This window comes from Bemisia tabaci, chromosome 10 (genome assembly GCF_918797505.1).
Source record: "Bemisia tabaci chromosome 10, PGI_BMITA_v3".
NCBI classification, from domain to species: domain Eukaryota; kingdom Metazoa; phylum Arthropoda; class Insecta; order Hemiptera; family Aleyrodidae; genus Bemisia; species Bemisia tabaci.
Genome location: NC_092802.1, coordinates 27,275,217 through 27,298,159, shown reverse-complemented (window position 1 = coordinate 27,298,159; position 22,943 = coordinate 27,275,217). Strand labels below are relative to the sequence as shown.

The 22,943-nt window shown below is 35.0% G+C and overlaps 2 protein-coding genes across 3 annotated transcripts; one reads left to right on the top strand and one right to left on the bottom strand.

Annotated features, from left to right (window-relative positions):
- Positions 1-1,594: 1,594 nt before the first annotated feature.
- Positions 1,595-11,908, bottom strand: LOC109044432 (insulin-like growth factor 2 mRNA-binding protein 2). The gene is made up of 5 exons (XM_019062149.2): positions 11,771-11,908; positions 10,400-10,599; positions 9,418-9,606; positions 7,102-7,344; positions 1,595-6,255 (listed from the first exon to the last, which is right to left on the bottom strand). The coding sequence occupies exons 2-5, from the start codon at positions 10,568-10,570 to the stop codon at positions 6,187-6,189; spliced, it is 672 nt and encodes a 223-aa protein (XP_018917694.2). The 5' UTR covers positions 10,571-10,599; positions 11,771-11,908; the 3' UTR covers positions 1,595-6,186.
- A 302-nt stretch (positions 11,909-12,210) lies between these two features.
- LOC109044430 (serine/threonine-protein kinase VRK1) lies at positions 12,211-22,389 on the top strand. 2 transcript variants are annotated; one of them, XM_019062146.2, is made up of 8 exons: positions 12,211-12,370; positions 13,235-13,393; positions 13,990-14,045; positions 14,793-14,862; positions 15,647-15,843; positions 17,195-17,414; positions 18,611-18,781; positions 19,935-22,389. In XM_019062146.2, the coding sequence occupies exons 2-8, from the start codon at positions 13,252-13,254 to the stop codon at positions 20,369-20,371; spliced, it is 1,293 nt and encodes a 430-aa protein (XP_018917691.2). In that variant the 5' UTR covers positions 12,211-12,370; positions 13,235-13,251; the 3' UTR covers positions 20,372-22,389. The 2 variants fall into 2 exon arrangements, with proteins under 2 accessions (XP_018917691.2, XP_018917692.2); XM_019062147.2 differs by lacking the exon at positions 12,211-12,370 and adding an exon at positions 12,412-12,636.
- The last annotated feature ends 554 nt before the right edge of the window (positions 22,390-22,943 follow it).

Here is a 22,943-nt window from a genome sequence, read left to right as displayed (position 1 = left end):
ACGCTTCAAATTTTTACACTTGCTGAGCCCAAATTGTCTCTAATTTTTAAACGAAAGTACTGGTTGCATTAAAACTTTCTTCGAAAAGGTTTTTTAAAATATAAAATTGAACGTATTAACATTAATAAAAAACCAAGTATAAATGAAAAAAATCTACAGAAACTATTGGACATGTAAACCCTATGTGCTCCTTTTGATTTATTTCATTTCCAAGTAGTTTCCTGTAGCATAAAAGCACTCAACTGATTTTTTTATCATCGAATCCGCTTGAGACAGCGAAAATCTTACAATTCTGTGACAGAAAAAAGGTTGGAAATAGCATTTTGGTAACCATTAGTAAAAATACTTATTATGAATAATTCGATGGGCAAAATGTTAAACCTCGTATTTCCGTTTGTGACGTTGCAGACTTCCTGTCATATGTACTTCATGATTTTCTCGAAAAACTATTCAACGTAGTTCATCTAAAACTTCCTTGATTTTTCTTCTCAAGAGCCAGAATATTCTGTAAAAAAAAGAAGCGATAGAACTTCTACCCAGGTGCTATAGGTGGAAGGAGTTTGTCCTGTAGATCGTAGAAAATTAGGGACAGTTTTTTTTTTTCTCTCTCTCTCAGTAAGAAAACTAGAAGGCAATTTGGTTAAAAAGTTAGGGAATGGCTCGCATTGATGCTAACAGATGGGATTAGCCCCATTAAAATGGAAGCGGACATTTTGAAACATCGCAATGGAGATACGTGGTTTTGCACTTTTAGTCATCGAATCATCAATAAATATTTTTCTTTAGATTTTGTCCTATCTAAAAAAAATTTATCAAAAATAATTTACGATTACCTAGATTGCATTTTGCAAAAAGGAACCAAGAGCATTGCAATGTTGCAAAGATTGTGCAACTTCATCCTTTGCAATAAAAGCACTGAAATCATGCAAAAATATGAAACTAACATGGTAACTGTTGTCTTAAATTTCCAGTTTTTGGGGTGCAAAATAGAAACTGTTTACAGCTGGTCAGGTTTTTCTTCCAAGACAAAGAAGTCGCACAATCTTAGCGACATTGCAATGCTCTTGGTTCCTTTTTGCAAAATGCAATCCACTTGTTTATTTATATTAAAAATTAGTGTCCTTAAAAATCGATCTTTTCATTACTTATGACTGAAGTAATTTTCAAATTTAAAATATTGTCAATTGCATTGGAATCCGGATCACCCATCTACTATTTTTATCATGAAAATGGCTGAGAATAGTTTTTGACGCCGAAACTTTTATTGACTAATTTGACTTTGAGTCATTCAAAGAAAACATTTTCAATTTCCCAAAGGTATAGTTCAAGAGATATTTTAGGAAAGGACTTCCTGGTTCTCCACTTTTTTAATTAAAATGCATACACTAAGAGCACATTCAGTTTCAGATTCGAATGCTGCAAGAATGAAGAGCTCTCTGCACTGAGGAATTTGGAATGACAGAGATCCTTCTCTAAAAATTTGCTGTATGCAAATTCATTGTTGATTTGAAAAAAGATGCCATTGACCCAAAAACACTCGGAATAAATTAATGAAAAGTGAATGAAGAATAATATTGAGTGACTACCACAGACATATATAGATAAAGAGAGTGTATTCAATAGAAATATGTAAAATACAAGAAAAATAGATAATAATTTGGAAACCGAGAGAGGCGAGCAAAATTAATGATCAACCTTACAACAAAATAACAAACCAACTATTCTGAGCAATTGTTTAACATTCATACTTCTGAAGAGAAGGTACACAATACAGATAATAACTATTGCATAACAAAAGGTCGTCAAATGATTCTGTCTTGGCAGAGGACTCCTTTTGTTCACTTTGCATGGAAAATCAACAGTGCGACCAAATAAACAATAAACACAAGTTTCAATTCCTGTGCTTTTCAAAATTGCCTTTCATTTTTCATGAGAAATAAGTCGATTTTTTGTTGAGATGGAGCAGAATACAAAATTAAATCGAACGCATTTTTTCCCAGAATTTTTTCACCAAAATTTAACGCAAAATAGGATGCAATTAAGGTGATTCTAAGTGACCTAGGGATAAGATCCGCCACTATGTTGCATTGCTACTTAGTCAGTGTCGTTTACAAAATTATCGTATTTTACAAATTAACGCAAGGATCTGATCCATTGCCCATGGTAGCACAACATAATGAGGATCTTGTCCCTCGATTACTTGGAATTTACTTTAAAATTTAAAATTTTGAAACAGCAGCAATAATTGCTGAAAAGAAACAGCAACAGTTCGTTTGAAATTGAACTGATGATACTTCATTGTAATTCCACCATAAGCTAGCAGAGGAGCTTATTTTTCAAATTTTACATCACTTTCTGTCTCCTTTTAATTTATTGGTTCACTCCAAGCATTACTTTTAGCAAAGAAAATTCATGAGCGATGCTGAAAACAAAATCCTCAATTTAAGCCTAATTTAAGAATATTACGGAAAGAACATTGTCAAAAATCAGAATAGAAACCTTACAGTCCTTAAAAATGATGGCAAAAGTATTTCCTTTCTTAAAAAAAGGACGGTACAATAGATAGGTCCCATAAAAAATCAAGATTGGAATACATGATTTTCTGGTTTCACCAACAAGAATTATTTACTACCTAGCAGAGAGGTGAACATTAACTGGTAATGGTAGGGTTTAATGCACCTTACAAAAGGTTTTTTTTTTTTTTTGTTTTTTTTTTTTTTTTTTTTTTTATACATGAGACAGTACAAGACAAGCTGAAATGGAAGTACAAGATTTCTCTACCATGCTTTTATCCGGTAGAATAATAATCGTGCCATCTTTCCTAATTGTAAATTGACTCAAATTGGATGGCAAGTTTTGATAAAGAAATCATGAAGCACAACTAACTGATAGTTGACCTTTATTTCAGCTCATTCTTATCAGGTCCCATCACCGAGGACAAAATTTTAATTACTACAATTGCTGAAAATGAATAATCAAACTTCCGGCTAAATATTTCTTAGTTTACTTCAGTCTGAAAGGTGTGAAAAAGCTTCATTTGAAACACTGAACTGCAAGAGGCAGCAATGAATCAAAAAAGAAGAAGCTCATGACAAAATTTATAAGATAAAAATAATCATAAAAAAAAATACGACAAAAGAGGGATTTTGACAAAGGCTGTTTTTGGGCACTTACTAGCTGAATCTCCTAGACTCTTCAACTTTTTGCTCATGGAAGGTCAATAATTTACAAGATGCAGATTTTTTGGCATTCGACCAAAATTCTGCCAAACTCGCATTTTTCGCCAAAATCTACTGACCCATTTTTAGGCCAATGTTAGACCTCAAAAGAGACCGAAAATGACCAAATCACGATGCATTTTGTAGAAAATAGACCTTCGATAAGCAACAAGTTGTAGATTGGAGGATATTCAGCTTAGGTTGGCCCTAAAAAAGCCTTCATCGATACCCCTTCTTTCACGGTTTAGGGGTGTTGAAAGTCAAAAGTCGCTTTTAACACCAGTGAGAATGAAACTGAAAACTAGATTACACTTTTTCCTATAGAAACAGACAGTAGGTAAGCATTTTCATTGGTTGAGAGTTTGGCTTGACTTTTAGATCAATGACTATGCCACTCATTCAGTCTTGAGATAATAATTAAGGTGGCTATCATAAAATGCAAGGGTCTCTGTGTAGTGGCTCCAGAGGCTTGAAATTCTGACTAGATAGTGGATATATACAATCGTCTTTTAAATACAATAATACACAAATCTTCAAATAGTTTCAGAGACTGGTGATGAGATTGTGAAACTTACGACATAAAATTTGAAATGACATTAGCAAAATATGGTTAGACCGAAGCTACAGTTGTCGAGATATGGAGGAAACTGATTCAATTTTCTTGAGGGTGATTCTGAGTGATCTAATGACGAGATCTGCCACCAAGTTGCGTTGCCTCACGGTGTCTTTAAGAAGCGATAACTATCCTAATGTACAAGTTAATACAAGAAACTGACCCATAACGTGTAGCAGCATTAATATTAAGTAGAGTGACATCAAATTTGTGAAGATTCATTAAAAATTTATATCCGCAACTGCCATAACAGACGTCGTCCATGGACTCAGTATGTAAAAGAGAGATAGCTTTATAGTAACTCTCTCTTATACATCGAGTCCATGGACGACGTCTGTTATGATAATGTCCGATATCAACTTTTGATGAATCCTCACCAATTTGATGTCACTCTACTTAATATTGATGCTGCTACACATTATTGATTCTTGCATTAACTTATATATGTAATGATAATTATTGCTTCTCAAAGGCACAAACCACATAACCGCACCATGTGGTGGTAAATCTCGTCCCTATTTCACTTAAAATTACCTTAAAGTGATGGATGGATAGTTAGCAGATTTTATATACCTATGATGAATATCCTTAGGTGTAGCTTGACCTAGTATTCATTGAAGCAAGACTTTTGCTTTAAGAAGAGAAAAACGTATTCTCGCAAAAATTACGGATGGGAAACTTAATTTTTCAATCTGCTTGATTGTTTTTAAACCCCTAATTTAACTAAACTAATTCGAGTAACCTTCATTTGCTACATAAATTGGAATTCATCCGCATAAAGGCAAACTTAACTTAGGCAAAACTAATTTGACAAATCCAGTGCAGTCAAGGATATCCTTAATTTATGGTTTTACTGAACTGTTTTCAATTCAGTAAAAACTTGCCCCTTTAACTGATTGCACCGAGCCTATTGTAGAGGTTCACCAAAAATTCATGGGGAGTTGACCAACATGGACAAGGCCTACAACATCACTGAGAAAACGAAAATCAAACCAAATTATACAATATTTATCCAAGATTTCACAGTCATAAGAATGAAACTCAGATTGCTATATTAAGTCCCTGGACATAAACAATAAGTTCGCAACGATAAGCATTCATTCAGAATAAATTACACTAAGGAAAAATAAGTAAATAAATAGATAAATATTTGATTACTATAAAAATAATAACACTTTTTGTGAAGAAACAACTCAGAAGCGGTAAGAATGAAAAAGATTCAAATAAATTCAAAAACAAAAAAGAAAAGAAAAGCATGGCAAAGGCCTATTTGGTGATCCTTAAATAATACAGTTTTTGCAGTCAAGACGAATTTAAACGTTCAATTTTTTCCCACTTTGTGAGAAAACTGTGATACATGATAAAGTTCATCTTGGTTATTCTCTTTTCAGTACCACTCTTTGCTCTTCATCTGAGATTTACAGTTACACAGCATAGTCTTCCCTTAGTTCATCTAAGTCACAAAAAACCTGATTGGCTACATAACACTATGCATTTAGCTTTCCTTTTTTCTTAAAAAAATTGATAGAGAAGCAAAAGCGTGACTAATATCAAAGAAACTCATATCTGATAAATGGGACGTTAATATTTCAAAACGATTTGTGACGAAAAATAAAATAAAAATAGATGCTTTTCAAACTTAAACACTGACCAATACAGGGGTAGGTCACAAAACTGAGGCTTTAGGTTCATTAATTAAAATAAACTTTTAAATAAGATTCATAATGAGCTCAGCTCATTATATTGTTACAGATTTTTCCCAACAAAATGACTCAGTTGAACTAACAATAGATTCCAGCGATGATGAAGGGAAAAATCTGCGCTATTGAACCAGGTTGAACCTGGAGAAATCCATAATTTTGTACGTCAATAAACCCTACTGTTTAAAACATCATGCAACAGTCTCACTTTTTACTTAGTCTCTACCCCCAAACCCCAAATTTCAATTTTCATCTTGCACTAATTAGCACCAGGAAAGTTTTCAATTCAAGCGGCTTGATCGCCTCACATAACTGACTATAATTTCAGGAGATAAATCGCACAGCTAAAATAAAATTCTTAGTGGCTCATGTAAACTTAAGCTTTTGATTTTAACAGAAGAAACTGAACAACTCATTTCTAAAACACATAATCTGAAAACTATTATCTGATGAGAGGAGTGTGCTCATCCTCGCACTGTGATTGTTAAGCAATGTCTTTCCAAATGAAGATTGGTGCTTCTTAAACTCATGACTTAGAGACTAGTACAGTTTATAGAATCACCAATTTTGAGTAGAATGGCGATTTTGAGGCCACTAAAACATTTCCTTCAGAGTTGCTACAAAATTAGGATGCCGGATTCTGCCACGATGCATTCTACTTTTGTCTGAAATTCCGACGGACTAGTGCATTACTTAAGATTGAGCGGATTTCTACCTGAGCTGCCTGAAATTCAGAGGAACAAAGAAAAATAATAAGTTTTCGGTGACTAATGAGAAGCACTTTCTCTCTTTTTGCCTGCAGAAAAAAATCAGGGAGAAATTTTTGGCTCTTCGATATCGAACTTTTTGAGCTCCATTTTGTAAGTCAAAGAGATGGATTAATTTGAACAAGCATGCTGTTCCTGAATTTTCGGTCAATAGACCAAAGTTTAGAAAGTGGGGATCATGCACAATCTTAATTTTTATGGATAAAGATGTGCCTAAACTTTCAAAATTTAATTTTCTTTTTAATTTAAATTAATTATCCCCATTGCGATGTTTCAAAATTTCTGATCCCACTTGATTTTTTCAAAGAAAAATAAGTCCATTAATAGTTTGAAATTAATAAAGAATAATCTGCTAACATAGAGGAAAAATCAAGGCCGTTTTCAAGAAATTTAGTTGACTAGTTTTCCAAGGAAAAAATGAAGTATGACAGAAAGTCTGGAATGTTGCAAACAGAGATAAGTGGTTATGCACTTTGGCCATCGATATATTTCCCATCAATAGAATCATAAAAATCCTCAAGAGTCAATTTGTGAATAATTGTGTAAATTAATTAGCTAGATTTTAGAAACTATAAATGGTTCCTGAGAAATGTCGATTCTCATATTATTTCCTGTAAGAGTGAAAAACTTGGCTATTGAATCTCTGATTGGCTGATCAAAGCAGTGCAGGAAACTCTGAACGTCGTGGATCTTCCTGATTCAATGTGAGCTCTTATATTCTTTTCACATATCTGTTAGATCTTTGACTCGAGACATTTTTTAGAGCAATCAACTTTTGAAAATTTAAATCGCTTGATACTTACTACAGTGGAAAAATAGGAGCCGATAATGTGGATGGGCGTTTCTTCACTACTGTTGGTTTCGCTTTGTTTTGGAATTTTGATGACGACTCCTGTTTGGAGTTGAAGCTCTCTGACTACTTGTCCTTGACGGCCGATAATGCTCCCTACCAGGTCACTAGGCACAGACAATTCTATCTCTAGAGGTGCATCTAACCCTGTCAGAAAACCATCACTCACCATTTTGTTGAAAATAAAAAACTGAGCCTGAAAGCCAAGATTTACGATACCAGATTAGAAATTTGAGACACATATATACAATTATAAACAATGAGCACGTAATAGCGTATTATTATAGACAAAAAACACTAAAAGAAAATATGTCCCGAATATTGTAAATGAAACGATGGTAGAATAAAGGTACTTCCATACCGTTCTGGAGAGAAATAAAAGTCAGAAAAACTTAGAATTAGAATTATGAAATGAACTCCAATGCGTTTCAGTCAAGGAATAATGAGGTCAAAAATGACCCAATCAGCACTGATCTCTCACATTCTCCCTCTTTCGATAGATTTTATTCGCGGCAATGTATATATGAGTGGTGTGAACAACCTAAAACTTATTTTTTACAGTAATTTATTACTATGTTACAATATTTTCTTTCCATCCGGCACCATTTTCTTGGAAAATAAATTTGCCCCAGAAATGCTTGTTTTTTGTTCGGAGATTCCAATTTTCTTGATGGGATGAAAAGTTGCGACATTTTCCCGGAACCCGGCACTTAAGACTACAATAGAAACTAAGAATCGAATTACTTTATGTAAAATGACAAGACCTAAAAAGTCACTATCCAAAAAAGACCAATTTGCACCACTCCCTGTCTCCCAGGTAGATCTCCAAACTTTACTTTTTGACGACTCACACTTGAGTTCCTCTTCTCCCACCACTTCAAACCCCCAGGAGGTCTAAAAATTATGGGTTCAGTTTTCATTAAAAATCGTTCAAAGCTACATACTTCAGGTCAGAGTTGGGCGCAAATAATTCAGCAATTACCAAAATTGGTGCGGCAACTCTGGCTAGACCCTCAGTCCTCAGAATTCTCTACCTGATAAACTAGATCAATAGTCAAATTATTCGTCCGATTGATGATTGATCGGAGGTTACTGATTAATAAAATAATTTCCAAATGCTTTTTACCCAACTCTGCTTCAGGTCTTGAGGCAAGAATTCGAACATTTCACCATCAAGTCGAGTCTTGTTTACTTTTTTAGTTTTCGATATGAAGATTTTTTTTTTTTTGACCAACTAAAACCTAAAAATTTCAGTTTTGTATTTGAACCAAAACCAGCGTTTTAAAATAGTCGGTTCATTCTGCATCCAAAGAGTGGTGGTCATGAGTTCTGGGGAGACGGTTTGTTAATAATGAAGAATTGAGGTCGCTATCCAGGCAAAAATTTGAGGTATCTTAGTGCTGCAGACAGCACCAACCAGATCTTAGTTTTCCTTTACCACTTGCCTCAAGCATCCGCATCTGCAAGGCCTCTGTCTACTTGAAAAAAAGTGGAGGAGGTAAGTGAGGTCCTCTGCAGCACGGACTGAGATTACATGAACTTTTGCTTTTTTCATGTGCACAGTCAACCTCCATTCTTCAAAACTCCAGAGCCGTTTGTTTCCCCAGGACCCACCACTACTTATGAAATGAGACAATCACCTTAAAAAACCAGTTTCAGTTCAGATAAAAAATCAATATCTATGAGTTTACATTGTTCAAAAAAAGCTCTTTGCTTAAAAAACTGAAAAAATGCATTAACACAGCTTCATACGTAAAATTTGTGATTTCCTTACTAAGAATCTGAAAAGGGACAAGTTTAGACGATTCTTAAAGGAGACAATTTCAAAATCGTCCTTCTTAGAGGAGATAAATGCTTTAAAGTTTAATGCTCTGCTGATCTAAAGTTAGGGAATCTAATGATCTTTGAAGGGCTATGAGACTGGGATTAACAGGTGATGAAGTTTTCTAAATATTGATACGAAAGTTGAAAAATGTGTAGCTCTACGGTAACATTTATAAATCTCCGATTATGTTGTAATTTCTTAAAAGAAAATAAATCGTGATACCTCCTAAAAGCTTTTATGATTATTTTCGAATGAATGAAAAAAAAATCACATTTTTTCTTTAAAAAAAAACACATATTTTTTTTTAAAAAAAACGTTGGTCAGTTTCCATGTAAAAAAAAAGCTGAATGGAAATTTACATAATTTAAAAGCGTAGTTTTTTGCACAGGTCATGAATTTGAGGTTTTCCTGCAAAAAAGTAGACATATTTGCGAAAGAGATTACCCTATAGTGACAGTGCGGTGGTCCAACAATGGTGACTTTCCTTTTGCTCGTTGATGCAGCAACTTTTTTTTCCACAGGCGGGATAATAATTCTAGTGCCGCTCATTTTCATCATGTGCTTGATCTGAGAACCCCTCGTTCCAATGATTGCACTGACACCACTGTTAGGAATATAGATGTATGATGTCTCCTGAAACCCAGAAAACGGAGTCATAAGCTCAGATAAACCTTTGATACCTGATTGTGAGTAGCATTGTTCAAAATAAAAGCTTTATAAAAAGAAAGTATCAATTAAATTACTCCCTGTTTGCACACAAATTTCATCAACAAATCATTTTTGAAAAAAACTTGTGGAAAAAACTAGTAAAATAGACAAAAAAGGGAATTATTCAATAGCAATATTGCAGTTTATGGGAATAAAGATACAATCTTACTACCCTTGACAAGTGCAATACCTGAAAGTTACCCAAAACAAACTTATCAAAAAAAAACCTCATGAAAAATCAGTAGATTGGACCAAAAAGGAAACATTATTTAGCATCATATACAAAAAAAATATTTTCCACTGGTTTTTGTTTGTATTGCTTCCAAATTTGCAAAAATAACCATAATTACAAATTTTTAATGGGTGATGTAAGTAAATTGTGGACCATTTTGTGTGTAATTGCGGGTGATGTAAATTGTAATTTGTGGAATTTTGTAATTGTAATTTGTGTGTGTGATGTAATTGTGTTTTTGTAATTGTGTGTGTAGTTGTGGTGTATTTGTAATTGTGTGTAAATTGTAATTGTGGAGTTGTGTAATTGTGTAATTGTGGATAATTTTTTGACGCGTAATGACCCACCCATGACTTCCTGCAACAACACAGGTAAGTATAGGTTTTGTAAATCACTTAATGAAAAATACCATCTTTTATCTCGCTTGCACTCTTGTAATTTCCTTCTAGAATATTAAGAGAAGAGGGAAAAAAAGTGAGTACTCACGATTTGATCACTCGATGGATAAGCCATCTTTGACAGATTTTTATTGAAACTGGATGATGTCCTATACCAAACATCTGGATCTTGAATGTAAAAATTATTAGAACGATCATACATCATTCCAGGACCCATTTGAGATCTTGGACCTCTGTGATAGTTTTTGTGTGCTGCCATTGATTTTAGCTCAGCAAAATTTTTGGTTGCTGCAAAACAAAACAAAAATTCTGAATTCTCTTGCTTAAATCATAATTTAAGAATTTCACTAATAAGTACTATGAAATGGTTAGAATTCTTGTCAAATAAGTTTATGCATTTTTAGAAAGTTACAGAGGATCCATCATCTTGATTCTTGCACTTAATTACTTTTGAAACTCAACAGAAGACAGATGATCTTTTGTCACACTCTGAAAGTACATCAACTTATTCGGCATGGACTCTAAAGAGGAAAGAGAAAAATAAGGTTTTCATACCCGACCAACTATTCTTTGCAAGGAGTGTCATTCAAAGCGCTGCAGTGCTTTAGATCCATCCTAATTGGTGATCTTAGATTGATAATATTTTTGTTTAAAAGGATCCAATTCTGTGACTGTGACATAGATGTAGAATTTTCAAAGCTTCCTCATTTTCACACGCCTGGCCAAGGCGAAATTGTTGCGGGAAGTAATCACTGCTTGGCATTTTGACCAGAATACCTGACTACAGATGACTTCACGAAGGCATTTAAAAGTTCTCTCATTCAATGATCAAAGCATTTTCTCTGGTTAAAATTACAAGTAGTTTGCAATGAACAAATTTTCTGTTGGGAGAACTTAAATTCAGATTGAGGTGGCCAGCGCTATGTGTGGTATTTCGCACTTGCCATAATGGAGGGAATGGAGTTCATAATTCATTATTCCAGCAAGCAATTTTGGGTAGAAGGGAAGAAGCTTTCTTGAAAGGGAAGAGAGATTCTCATTGAAATTGATTTGCAGAATACCACATAATATACACATAGAGAACACTCATGGGTTAAACTTTACATAGAAATGATTTAGAGGGTCTTTCTTATTTTGGTAGTGAAGAAATCAAATGTAGACAAAGAGTAATATGTTGTTTATTCCTTTTCGTTGATTGGCAAATGAGCTAACTTAGATCACAGATAGGAAACAGTTGGTTTCTTAGTGATTGCTTAAGAGTTGAACGTGGTTCATGCAAAGGAATCAAAAACCAATGAATTTACACGGTCCCTTACAGAGTGTTCTACCAAAAAGCTACAACGCTAAACCTTTTGCCAAAACACCTTATTCCCTTTGGCTAAATACTGCCCAGTTCATTCTGATTTCGTGAAAAATTTCGACCGAAGGCTTTCTAAAAATAAAGGATAACATACATTACCTTTGACACTGCAATATATTTTCGCGAAATTATGTATGTCGGCCAAATCACCAGGATAAATTTCCAAGAAACACAACTCCTAAACTGTGTGCGTACTGATAATAGTCATACTCATAACAGCATAGAGAAAAAAAAGGAGGTGTTTGCATTTCGGGCATCTTGGAATATTTTGATGACTTGATGACGTAGGTGGGTACAGTGTGAAGGGGACGTCCCTGTACCCAGCTGTACCCACCTACGTCATCAAGTCATCAAAATATTCCAAGATGCCCGAAATGCAAACACCTCCTTTTTTTTCTCTATGTCATAACAGTGATAAAATTGAACATAACCTCTCATGTCCCTCACGCAACCACCCCTTCCCCTTCCCCGTCCCCAACACCGCGCCGCTTCGTTCCGGTTTCTGTTGTTTTTCGTTGCCACCATAAACCGTTTTATTGTTTATTTCGGCGGGCATTCTCAAAACTTGAATTGGCAAACCTCAGTTTAGTTCATGGTTTAGTTCCGCTTAAGTTCTGTTATCGCCTTTTCTCATCATTATATCAATTTGATTGAGCCTGATATTTCTACAATTAATTTCTCCAGTTCACTATTGTTTCAGTAAGTATTTCTATTTCAAAGGAATCACTCTTCCTCACAACATAACCTACTTTAGAAGCAATGAGGACCTTGATAAATTTTTGATTTTGCCATTCTGCGGAACGATTTGATCCTTTAAATAGTTTTAAGTTATCTTTTCATTGGTCACGCGTTGACGGCGCAGAGCATGACGCGAGACATTTTTCAAAGCTTGGGACGGTGCATGTTTCTTGCCATTGAGTGTACCAGCTCTGTATATGTCCAACTCTCGCTCTTCACCAAATTTTGTAAGAACAGTTACTATAACGCTTTCACCGTAACTTTTTCGCTAATATTACTCATAGATTAACTTTGCAGTCAGTAGCCACTGTTTTCCACCATCATTGAAGTATGAAGACTGGTGCAAAATATAACCGAAGCTGGGAGTCTCTCTTCATCACAAAATTATATTGTTAACAAATATTGGAACACCAAAGAAGGACCAGCACTAAATCATAACTTCAACTCATTGCTGTACTCTTTCTTGGGAGGCAAGCATCTTGTGTACGCGCCATCATTAGGAGAAAGGATTGCGTATGACCTGAACGCTTATCACTAGAGAGGGATTAGTTGAAAAAGTCAATGTTTTTTTTGTCGTTATTGAAATCAGGCATCCCTCTTCCCTCCTTCAGAATAGAATCTGCCTGTGCTTAGCTCCTTCTCGTGATGAAATATGAATAGAGTAATTGAAATAAGTTGTGGCATCATGCTCGATTATGAGTTTTTTATTTGGAAATACGCAAGTTGCATCCTTTTATATCTTCTTTTATCAACTTATTCTTCTATCCTCTAACTTTTTTTATCATCTTTGTTTTTTAGTTAACACTTGAATTCTTTACTTTTCAGTTTGTGTGCAAGTACTAATGGCTGGAAGAGGGAAAAAAGCAACCGGCTATGCATTCCCTGATCCTTTGCCAGCTGGTGAAGTGCTTAAAGACTTCACGAAAAGAGAATGGAAAATTGGCGCTTCGATCGGGAAAGGTGGTTTTGGAGAGATTTATGATGGTTAGTATAAATTTTCAGTTGATTCAAACGAATTTTCCTACACTTAATGGTGACAGGATTGCGCCCTGCTGTAAAGTCATGATTATTAAGGCCAAATTCAACGAAGGTGGATTTCTGGACGAGGTCAGCAGTAATTTCTGGATGAGGTCAGCAGTAATTTCTGGAATAGATTGGGTCCGTAATGATAGAGTGTGTCAGATTATAGAAATCCAAAACAACAATGTATTCAAAACTATGACCAAACAGCTAGTCTGGTCTGGTACAGGCATGACAAAAGAAATGCTGCCAAAGAAGATGCTTGATTGGGTTCCTCCTTTGAGAAGACGAAGGGGACGCCCAGTAACAGGATGGCGACAGAAAGTTTTGCAAGAAATGAGGGAGTGCCAATTCCCTAAGGGGCTTTGGGAGGACAGCGACATTGGCGGCTAGATGTTGCAGATGGCCCGAAAGGGCTGTAAAAATGGCTTTTATGTATGTATTCAACTTTCTCCAGTGTTTCACCGCCGTATGTCATTTTAACCCGTTTTCAAAGTAACATCTGTTTTTCCCTAAATTCTTTGGTTCTAATGTTCATATTTATCCTCACTTTGTTTCAGTAACCTGTAACAATGACCCTAGTAAGAGTAAGAAGCCTTTATACATTGCAAAAATTGTAAGTACTTTTCTTATTTTTCTTCATTTTACTCAATGGGAACTTCTTATTTTTATTTTACGAACTAATCTCTTCGTCTAAGAAAATGGTCTCGTTTTTTAATGGTCAATCCACATTCTGGTTCAGTATCATCACCCAGCAAGAGCTAATTATATCTAATAGCTTGTTAAAAAGTTAAATTGTTAAAAGTAAAAAGTTAATTGTTAAAAAGTTAACTAGTGTTCTCTGTCTGCAACTTTTTTGGAGCAGTAAGTTTTTGAAGACATATGACAAATGAAGTCTTGTTTGTCAATATCAGACTTTGCCCTTTTCAATTTTAAAAAGTAATCTTGAAAATTTTTGCCTGCGCAAGCAGGCAATTAACAATATCAGTGCCATTTTGGAGATTTTACATGGATATCCATCCATCAGTGATGGATCAAGTACTGTTTGTATAAATGTTTTGTTTGGTTTTATGATCGCCCAATAAGTAAGGTTACATTCCCGGTAAACATTGTCTAAATATGTAAGTGATCTGTGGACAGAAGTGTACTTAAAAATATAGTTCATGGTTCAATATTATTCCATTTTTCTCTAAAACCACCGTATGGCTGTTGTCAAGAAGTACAACATGGAATAATCAATTTTTGTATCACGGTGTGTTTCCTTTTTTTCTAAATTTTACACCGTGACTAATTTATCATGTTGATGCAGAGACTTAGGATTTGTCATTTGTTGATTTTTATGGGTTTTTTTGTATGTTTGTAGGAACCAAAAGAAAATGGTCCGCTGTTTGTTGAGAAAACCTTCTACATGAAAGTTGCCAAAGAAGAAACAAGTAAAGTCCCTTTTAATTTTTTGGTTAAATTAAGTTTAAATTAAGATAAGTTCAACTCTGTTATCATTGTCATTTACACTCAATGGAATAGAAACTTCTCGAATGTGCAACTATTGAAACATATGGAATCAAGGATGGCTGAAGGGGCGACAAACGGTTATGGAAATGAGAAAGTCTGTTCATGTCAGTCTAGCAGATATTCGTTGGTTCCTCATCAACAAAAATGGGGAAAAGGAAAAATTGAAAAAAAGTTTTAAAATAGGAAGTTATGCTCACTCCCAACATTGCTCTATATTAGTCAGTGTACTTTTGTGGTGTCCATTGGGCCACTAGACAAATTTTAACTCGAAAAGAAAAGGTTTTCTTTTCAAAATTTTAGTTAGAAGACGATTCACACAACTGAAAGTTCGGATATCAGGTCCTGAACGATATATTATCAAGTATTTTTAACACAGATCAAATGGAAGTTAGATTATACAAATAATGTCATTTGTATTTTTGCCATCAAGCCAATGTTAATTGTAACAACTGATATTCTGTTTAGGAGTTGCTTTCCATCATCAAACCCATTCTACAGAGCAAATAAAGATGCCTTGTCAATTTTTTTCTGACACTTCCGTCATTTTCCCCAACATTTCTTGGTATTCCCTAAATTTTAAAAATTCCTTGACATTTCCAAGTATTCTCTGACTGAGGTTAAACCCGTTTCAACTTTGGCCATTGCTTTGCTTCTTTATTTTCATTAATCTCACTGGCTTTTTCGGTTATTTTATGGTTTTTTCAGTTGAGAAGTGGATCAAAGATAAAAAGCTGAAGTATCTAGGAGTTCCAAAATACATAAGCTCAGGCACCCACGAGTACAAAGCTACCAAATACAGGTTTCTGATCACAGAAAAATTCGGAGAAGACTTATATAAAATATTTTTAGCACATAAGAAGTCCATTCCTCTATCAACAGTGCTTCAGATCTCAATACAGTTGGTAAGTATAATTCAGTATTTTTCTATTTGTTCTGTCCATTTGTTCAGTTGCAGCAATAGGTACTTATGCATTGATTGAATATCAATAAAACTGAACTTGCGCCAAACGCCAAATTAAAAAATTATGTACATCCATGAAAGTCGCTTCCAGAACGCTCTTGAGCGTTCTACGAGGCCCGAACGCCACATGTGCTTATCTTCCCAGAGGTTATTGGGCAATATCTCTTCGTCAACCCCCTTATGGGATGTCTCTGTCACCATCTCCAAGGTGATACCCAATCCAAAACTTGTTTGGGCAACTTCTCCTCCAAAATTCTTTGCACATGTCCATACCACTTTAACTGCATGGACATGATGTCGTGCACGATATCACTTTTAACCTTCATCATCTGGCGAATTCTTTCACAGACACGGTCCCGTCTCGAGATCCTGGCAGATAAACAATTAAATTTTTCTTTTCAAATGACCCGACAGGCAACAGAGGTACCTCTAAGTTCTGACATTTCGAGCCTGAATTTGCTCACAAATGTTGCATGCTTTGATGGAATCGAAAGTTTTTCAACCATCAAGTAAAGAAAAAACTGTTCATGGCGCGCAGTTCTTTGGTGCTACCTTTGAACACAGGGCCAAACTCTTGAACACCGAATATGAAATCATACCCCCAAATTTTGTAATGGCTCAGCAGATTTTAAATGCTGTCTAAGTTTGAGGTTGAATTTTGTTTTTGACTCCACCGACAAAAAAGGAGAATTTTCAATGACTAGTAACATTTTATAACAAAAGATGGAATCCACTAATTAAGATGAGCTAAAGAATACTCTTAAGTTTTAAGTCAGCTAATCATCAGAAGAAATTTATCCCAATTGAATGATTAGGTACTTAGATCTACTAAGAAAAAAATATGTAAAATGAGATGTAACACTGCACAACGTAACTGTCTAATTTAATGTTGTTAAAGACGTATTGGTATGTTTCGTCACTCTAAAATTTATTTTCCTCCCGTCTGCTTCGAAGAAAAAATAAAACAAAACAAAAATTATCCTGAACTCTGCTCATTATGCGCTTTTATTAATGCATGTTTCCCATGCATACCTTGTCTCGATTAAGTAAGTAAAAAAATCAAACCAAAAAAAAAACTCCTTAGATTTTGTAATACAGTTTTTAAAGTGTTTAGGACACAAGCTCATCATCACACTGATGATAGGTCAATGCTCGAAACTTGTCTGACTTTTTTTTACGAAATTCGACGTATAAGTCAGTTTTTGTTTTTATTTATTACCTTTTTCAGGTAACAATTGTTGCTCCCAAACCTGATAAATTCTCCAATTTTCATATCTGTTTTTTTTTCTCAGATCAATATCTTAGAGTACCTGCATGCAAATGGATTTGTCCATCGAGATATTAAGGGCACGAACATCTTGGTCGGACAGCCCAACTGCGTTGAAAATCAAGTGTTCCTGATCGATTACGGTTTGGCAACTCGCTTGGTGACAGAAAAAGAGTTCAAGCCAAACCCCAAGCAAGCGCACGATGGCACCATTGAATATTGCAGCAGAGATGCACATCATGGTGGTGAGCAGCACATCTTCATACTACTACTAACAAGTCACTCTTACAGCACTTTTGTGCGCTCTGCGACACCCAACCGCCGATCTTGCCAGAGCTTCTTCGGCAGATCTCCTCATTTTCTGCCTTATTCCCAATTTGGCAGGGCATCCTCTACATCTACATGAGCAGATCTTCATAACTTCCATAAAACCAAAATCACACGCTGAATATGGGAGTCATTGGTTGTTGCTCGACATTTGAAATTTTGTAATTTTGAGTCTGTGTCATCCACATTTGTATCAAATGTATTCAAATAGTTCAGACAAACTGATAACTGCTGAACGCCGATCCTCATTTGAGCATCTTGCGTAGAATTCAGGGCACCACTCATCAATGGATCGATGACTCCCTCGTTCAGCTCCCCATATTCAGCATGTGATTCTGTTATAACATAGTAATATAGCCTCATAAAAATCATGTCAAGATTAATTTGCAAGTAACTCATTCCTCTACACTGTAGCACCATTATCTCAATTTTGAGATTTTCAGTGTGAAGGTGCCTTCTGGCAGATGGTCAAAAATAATTTAAAACAATACTTCTAAGAAATAAAAACAAGAGAAGTCACAGAAAACTATCGTATTTAATTCGAGCTTAACAGTAACGTACCAAGTTGCATTTTAGAAAAAAGTGAGTCAAGAGTAGTTTTGAATTCAACTAGTTGTAAATTCTCTTCTCCTTAAATTTCAAAATCGAGAAAAAATATTTTAAGCATAAATAGAGCCGTAAAGCTTTGACCCCAGCTCTGAGTAATGTAGGAGAATGAGGTTTTTAATCTATTTTTCTCAGTTCAAATTTGGTGCAACTTGGTGTGTTCCTGTTGAAATTGGTCCAGTTGGTATAACATTAGATTCTTGAATCAAACACAACATTTATTTCTAGTTTTCCTCCTCTCATTCCATGAAATTAATGTTTTTCTCTCTTGATTTTAATGCTAGTGAGTCTAATCTGTCAGGAGCTGAGATTTTATTTATCAAAGAAATTAATATCCCTACCAACTGTGTACCAGGTACTCTTAGTTTATGAAGTTTTTATACGGCTGGAAGTAGAATGTTTAACATGTAATTTTTTACCTTAGGAGGTGCTCATAGAATCGCATCTTTGTATGTAGTCTCATTTTCTCATTTTCTTTTGACTGATTTTTAATCTTGTAATTTTGCAGTTGCCAGTCGAAGGGGTGATTTTGAAATGCTTGGGTATAACATTCTGGAGTGGCTAGGCAATCCACTCCCATGGGTAAATATTAAAGCAAAACCTGCTGTTCACGCGGCTAAAAACAAATTCATGGATGAGATACCCGAGTCCTTAAAAAACCTGCCTAATGTGCCTGATGGTAAGTATTTTTCAAGAATTTCATCTTAAATCGTTTTGTACTTGTATCATTATTCCAAGTTTTGGGTATGGCTTTATAAGGTGATAGTTTCTTAAACTTGACCAGGCACCAATAGTGCAAATGGAGAGTTCACATGGGAGTGCTGGCACTATAAAGGGACTCAACTGCGCTGCCTGATAGTGAGACTTTTGCTCTCGCATTTAAACCTCAACTAAAGGTATTATTGAACAGAGTGATAAGGTACATCGAAACACAAAGTCTTTGTATGTTTTGTCCTGGGAAAAGAAATCCAGCCGCAGCAGTAGAGACAAGATTTACCATCAATACTCATTTTAGACCATCTTCATAGTATTCCAGATCTTTAGTTTAAGCGTGGAAGGTTTTTTACTTTCATTTTTATTGGAATCAGCCTTTCCAAAAAGGACAGAAGTATAATTTTTCAGATTTTTTTTTTTTTTTTTTTTTTTTTTTGCATTTTTGACATCATGTATTACTGTGTGTCTGTCCCTTGCATTCCAAGAAGCGGACTACCACTGCTTTCTCCGGTAATACGGCAAGGACGGAGAGTTCAAAAATTCGAAAATAAATTACATTGAAAATGGACTGACGCCCTTTTTACATGCTTCTGAGTCATTTATTATGAGAGTCAAAAACCGAGGGTTGAAAACATTATTGTCAACTTTCGTTAGCTCTCTCCTCCTCATTTGCTCTCCAAAAAAGTTCAGAACTAAAGGATCATTCAACTCAAAGGATCCTATAAAAATTCCTTTTTTCAGAATATCATAGGCTTATTTGTAATCATTAAGAAAATTGACTCAAGACAATCCAGTATGCTAAGTAATAATTGTTACTTGTCATTGAAACTGACAAAATACTCGCCTGTGTCAAAATTACTACGTCATTGAAAAATACCTTTTTGGTCCCTTTTAATTTAAATGTTATAATTAGCAGTTTTTTTTGTGGGCACCAAAGCCTAGTTTTCACTGCTTTTTGTGATTGACATCTGAGTGTAATCAAAAAAGAAGAACCAGGCATTCATATTTCAAACTCATGCAGTGCTTAAGTTGTCCCCCTCCCTCCTCCGTCAAAATTATTTTATTTTTGTTCTACACATCTACTAACGATTTCCTTTTTTCTCTCTTTTCTTTTTTAGTGATAGTACAATACTTCAATCTTGTCTCGATAATGACACACTACGAAGAACCGAACTATGATCTAATCAGAGATCTCTTCTCTACGGAATTAAAAGCACTGAAAGTGAAGGATAACCGAGGCTTTGTGTTTGACAGTGATACCCCTGTCAAGAAAAAGAAAGCTACAGAAAAGAGAGTACTTAACACCAGCAAAGACTCCAATAACTCGGCAAAAGAGAATGACGATAAACCCAGGCGTGGCCGAAAGGTGAAAAAGATTGCAAAGGATGACACATCACAAAGTGCAGATGAAGTCAGCGTTGAGTCCCAGAATCACACTCCCGCAAGGAAGCCACGCAAGAAGAAGTCAATTTCCCCAAGCAAAAAGTGGACAAATTGCCCGACCATGGTTGCAAGTGGCGTTGCTCGACCAGGGACTTACGTTAAGAGAAAGTAACTACCATGTTCCATGGCATTGTTGATCTCTCCTTTAAATTGAGCAAGCCTGCTGTTCTAAGCAGTATTTTGGTTCAAGTTTTTTTTTAATTTTTAGCTCAAAAATGCCACTATGAAATAAGTGATTAACTGCTAGGGAGACAGCTTGGGAGTAAAAAGAAGTTATTTGGTAGATCATAGTACTTAAAGACTGAAAAATTGTTTTTTCTTCTCTGAAGAGAGTGCACCTCAAACTAAGTTGACCATTAATGTTTTGTAAGCAAAAATGTACGCAGAAATATCGTAACTATCTATCGATGTGTGGCAGAGTCTGTCTTTGTTGATTGAAAATGCTGGCTTGTTAAAAATCCATGGAAGATTGTAGAAATTATGAGAAATCTTCAGAAACTTGAGGGAAAAGCTGGGAAAAAGTGTCAAGTAGTGCAAAAATTTTCCAGTGCGTTTCCCGCTGGCTTGCGCGAGATGTCAGAATGTCCATGAGCGTGCCAGAGTTTTGGGTGTAATTTTCTCTCTCTCTCTTCTGAAATAACGCTCTGATTTAAAAAAAATTCCTACTCAATACATTCTTTTGACCTTTCTGTAAAGTAAGAACATTTTTAAAGAAAGAGGAAATCCAAGGCTGAGATTGCAACCAGTTTTTGCTCCCAAGAACTCGCTGCATTTTGAAGTGGCTGGATAATCGTGATATCACTGTAATCAGAACTCTCATCATGTCCTCTCAGCTGCTTATCTCCAAATTTTGCAATTTATGAATTTTACAACTAATGGTTTTACAAGGATAATTTTTTTTTTAAAATTTGAGCTAACTGGTAATTTGAGGGACTCCAAGTTAACACCTTGCTAAAATAATTGGTGAAATTATTTTTAAAGATTTGTTATTTTAACTCGTAAAAACAAAAGAAATAGCAAGCCTGAAAAAATAGTATGTTTACCCTCTGGGAGCTTATAATTTCTCAGATGAGGCTCTCAAAATTTTCTCTAAGTTTCCTTAAGTTGACTATAAATCCTCTTCCAAGTCTTAGTATCCCGTTCAATCAATTAAATTTACTCTCATAATATTCTCCCACTTAAAATACAAAAAGAAGAGAGGAAAGGACCTAAGCCAAGCCAAATATCTCAAGAATCTTGGGAGTTCCATTTATTTTCTTATGAGTAGCGAGTCCATCTCCCAATTTTAAAGTGTGCTGTCTTATTATTTTAGCCCTCAGGAATGAAAATTCACTTCTATTCCTCTCCGTTAAGTGGATGTAATTTTATTTATTTATTTATTTTTTTTTTTTTTTTTTGCCAGTGACCTACCAAATCATGTTTAAATCTTTTATAGGATACTAGTTCATAATTTTGTTTTAAATTAATGTATTACAACGAACCTAAAAAATGTAAATTTTTAAATTCTAGGTAACAGTAGTAGATGCCGCCCTATCAGTAATCTTAATAACTCTGCTGAGTGTGCCCTCATGATCTATTTTGGCCTCTATGTATTTTAATAATTAAATTCAAATGTATTGGTACATTTGATACAAGCACACACTTTCTTATAAGTAGAATTTTAGAAATAAGTCAAGTAAATACTCAAAAACTGTTCATAATTGAATTGAGTTCAACAGGTATTGCAAAAGTTCCCGGATTCACTTGCATTGCCCACTTTGGGGGAATCTCTCCGGAACTCATTATTGACTGCATACCAAGAGGTTGAAATATATGTACACTTTTCTTAGTATGCATACTCAATTTTAGGTTTTCAAGCACCTGTCTTTTAATTAGAGTTTATTTTTGAATTTTGCCAATCACTGAAAAAATGATAGGGAAAAAAGTTGGTCAGTCTTGAACTGTAGTCATTTATAAGAGGAAATGTTGTCAACAAGTACCTTTAAATTTCTCTGTATTTTAATGTTAATTTTAACCGAACTCATGCCTTTATCTATTTTTGTACTGTCTCATTTTTTGTAATGACCATCTGTGTTTACTATTTTCAATGTTGAATAAACGTCACAAATAAATATTTTTTTACTAATTTTATTCTCTCTTATAAAATTCTTATATTCTTCTTAGTCAGAGTATTTTTTTTCTTTCAAGAGTTCTACAGCCAGAACCTAGGCTCCTAATTAAAGACATTGAATCACAAAGACCGTGCATCCTGCGTTACGGAGGGCGAGAAAACTTTTGAAAATTCGCATGCCGATGAGTGTTGACACCAACCCGCATCGATGAGTTCGTGTGTCCCAATCGCACATGCACAGTAGCAGCTACAGTGAATTTTTGTCGGATTGTGAGGCTTTTTTTCTCGGTTAATGATTAGTTCGGAAAAATGAGACATTGTTAATCGGTTGTAAAATTTTATGTTCTAAAACTTTTCTTCTTGGAATTTTGTCTGAAAATGGACTCGAAACGAGATATTTGTGAAAAACCGAGGCGTGAATGAATTCTCCATTGCCTTTCTGCAGTCTTTTCAAGTGCTTAGGATGCCCGCTTATCATGGGGCTCCGAGAGACTTGTCGTGCTCCCCTGTACTAAACCTAGCCGGACACACGGTCTACGTGATTCAATGTCTTTGCTCCTAATTCATGAATAGG

Excerpts from the sequence above, each read along its gene's own strand:
- LOC109044432 (XM_019062149.2), bottom strand. The coding sequence starts at position 10,570 with ATGGCAGCACACAAAAACTATCACAGAGGTCCAAGATCTCAAATGGGT. Across the intron at positions 7,345-9,417 it reads CACCGCACTGTCACTATAGG|GCTCAGTTTTTTATTTTCAA; the intron begins GTAATCTCTTTC and ends CTTGGCTTTCAG. Across the intron at positions 6,256-7,101 it reads GCTCCTATTTTTCCACTGTA|GCAGCTCAGGTAGAAATCCG; the intron begins GTAAGTATCAAG and ends TCTGAATTTCAG.
- LOC109044430 (XM_019062147.2), top strand. The coding sequence starts at position 12,537 with ATGACGCGAGACATTTTTCAAAGCTTGGGACGGTGCATGTTTCTTGCC. Across the intron at positions 12,637-13,234 it reads CTCGCTCTTCACCAAATTTT|TTTGTGTGCAAGTACTAATG; the intron begins GTAAGAACAGTT and ends TTTACTTTTCAG. Across the intron at positions 13,394-13,989 it reads TTTTGGAGAGATTTATGATG|TAACCTGTAACAATGACCCT; the intron begins GTTAGTATAAAT and ends ACTTTGTTTCAG.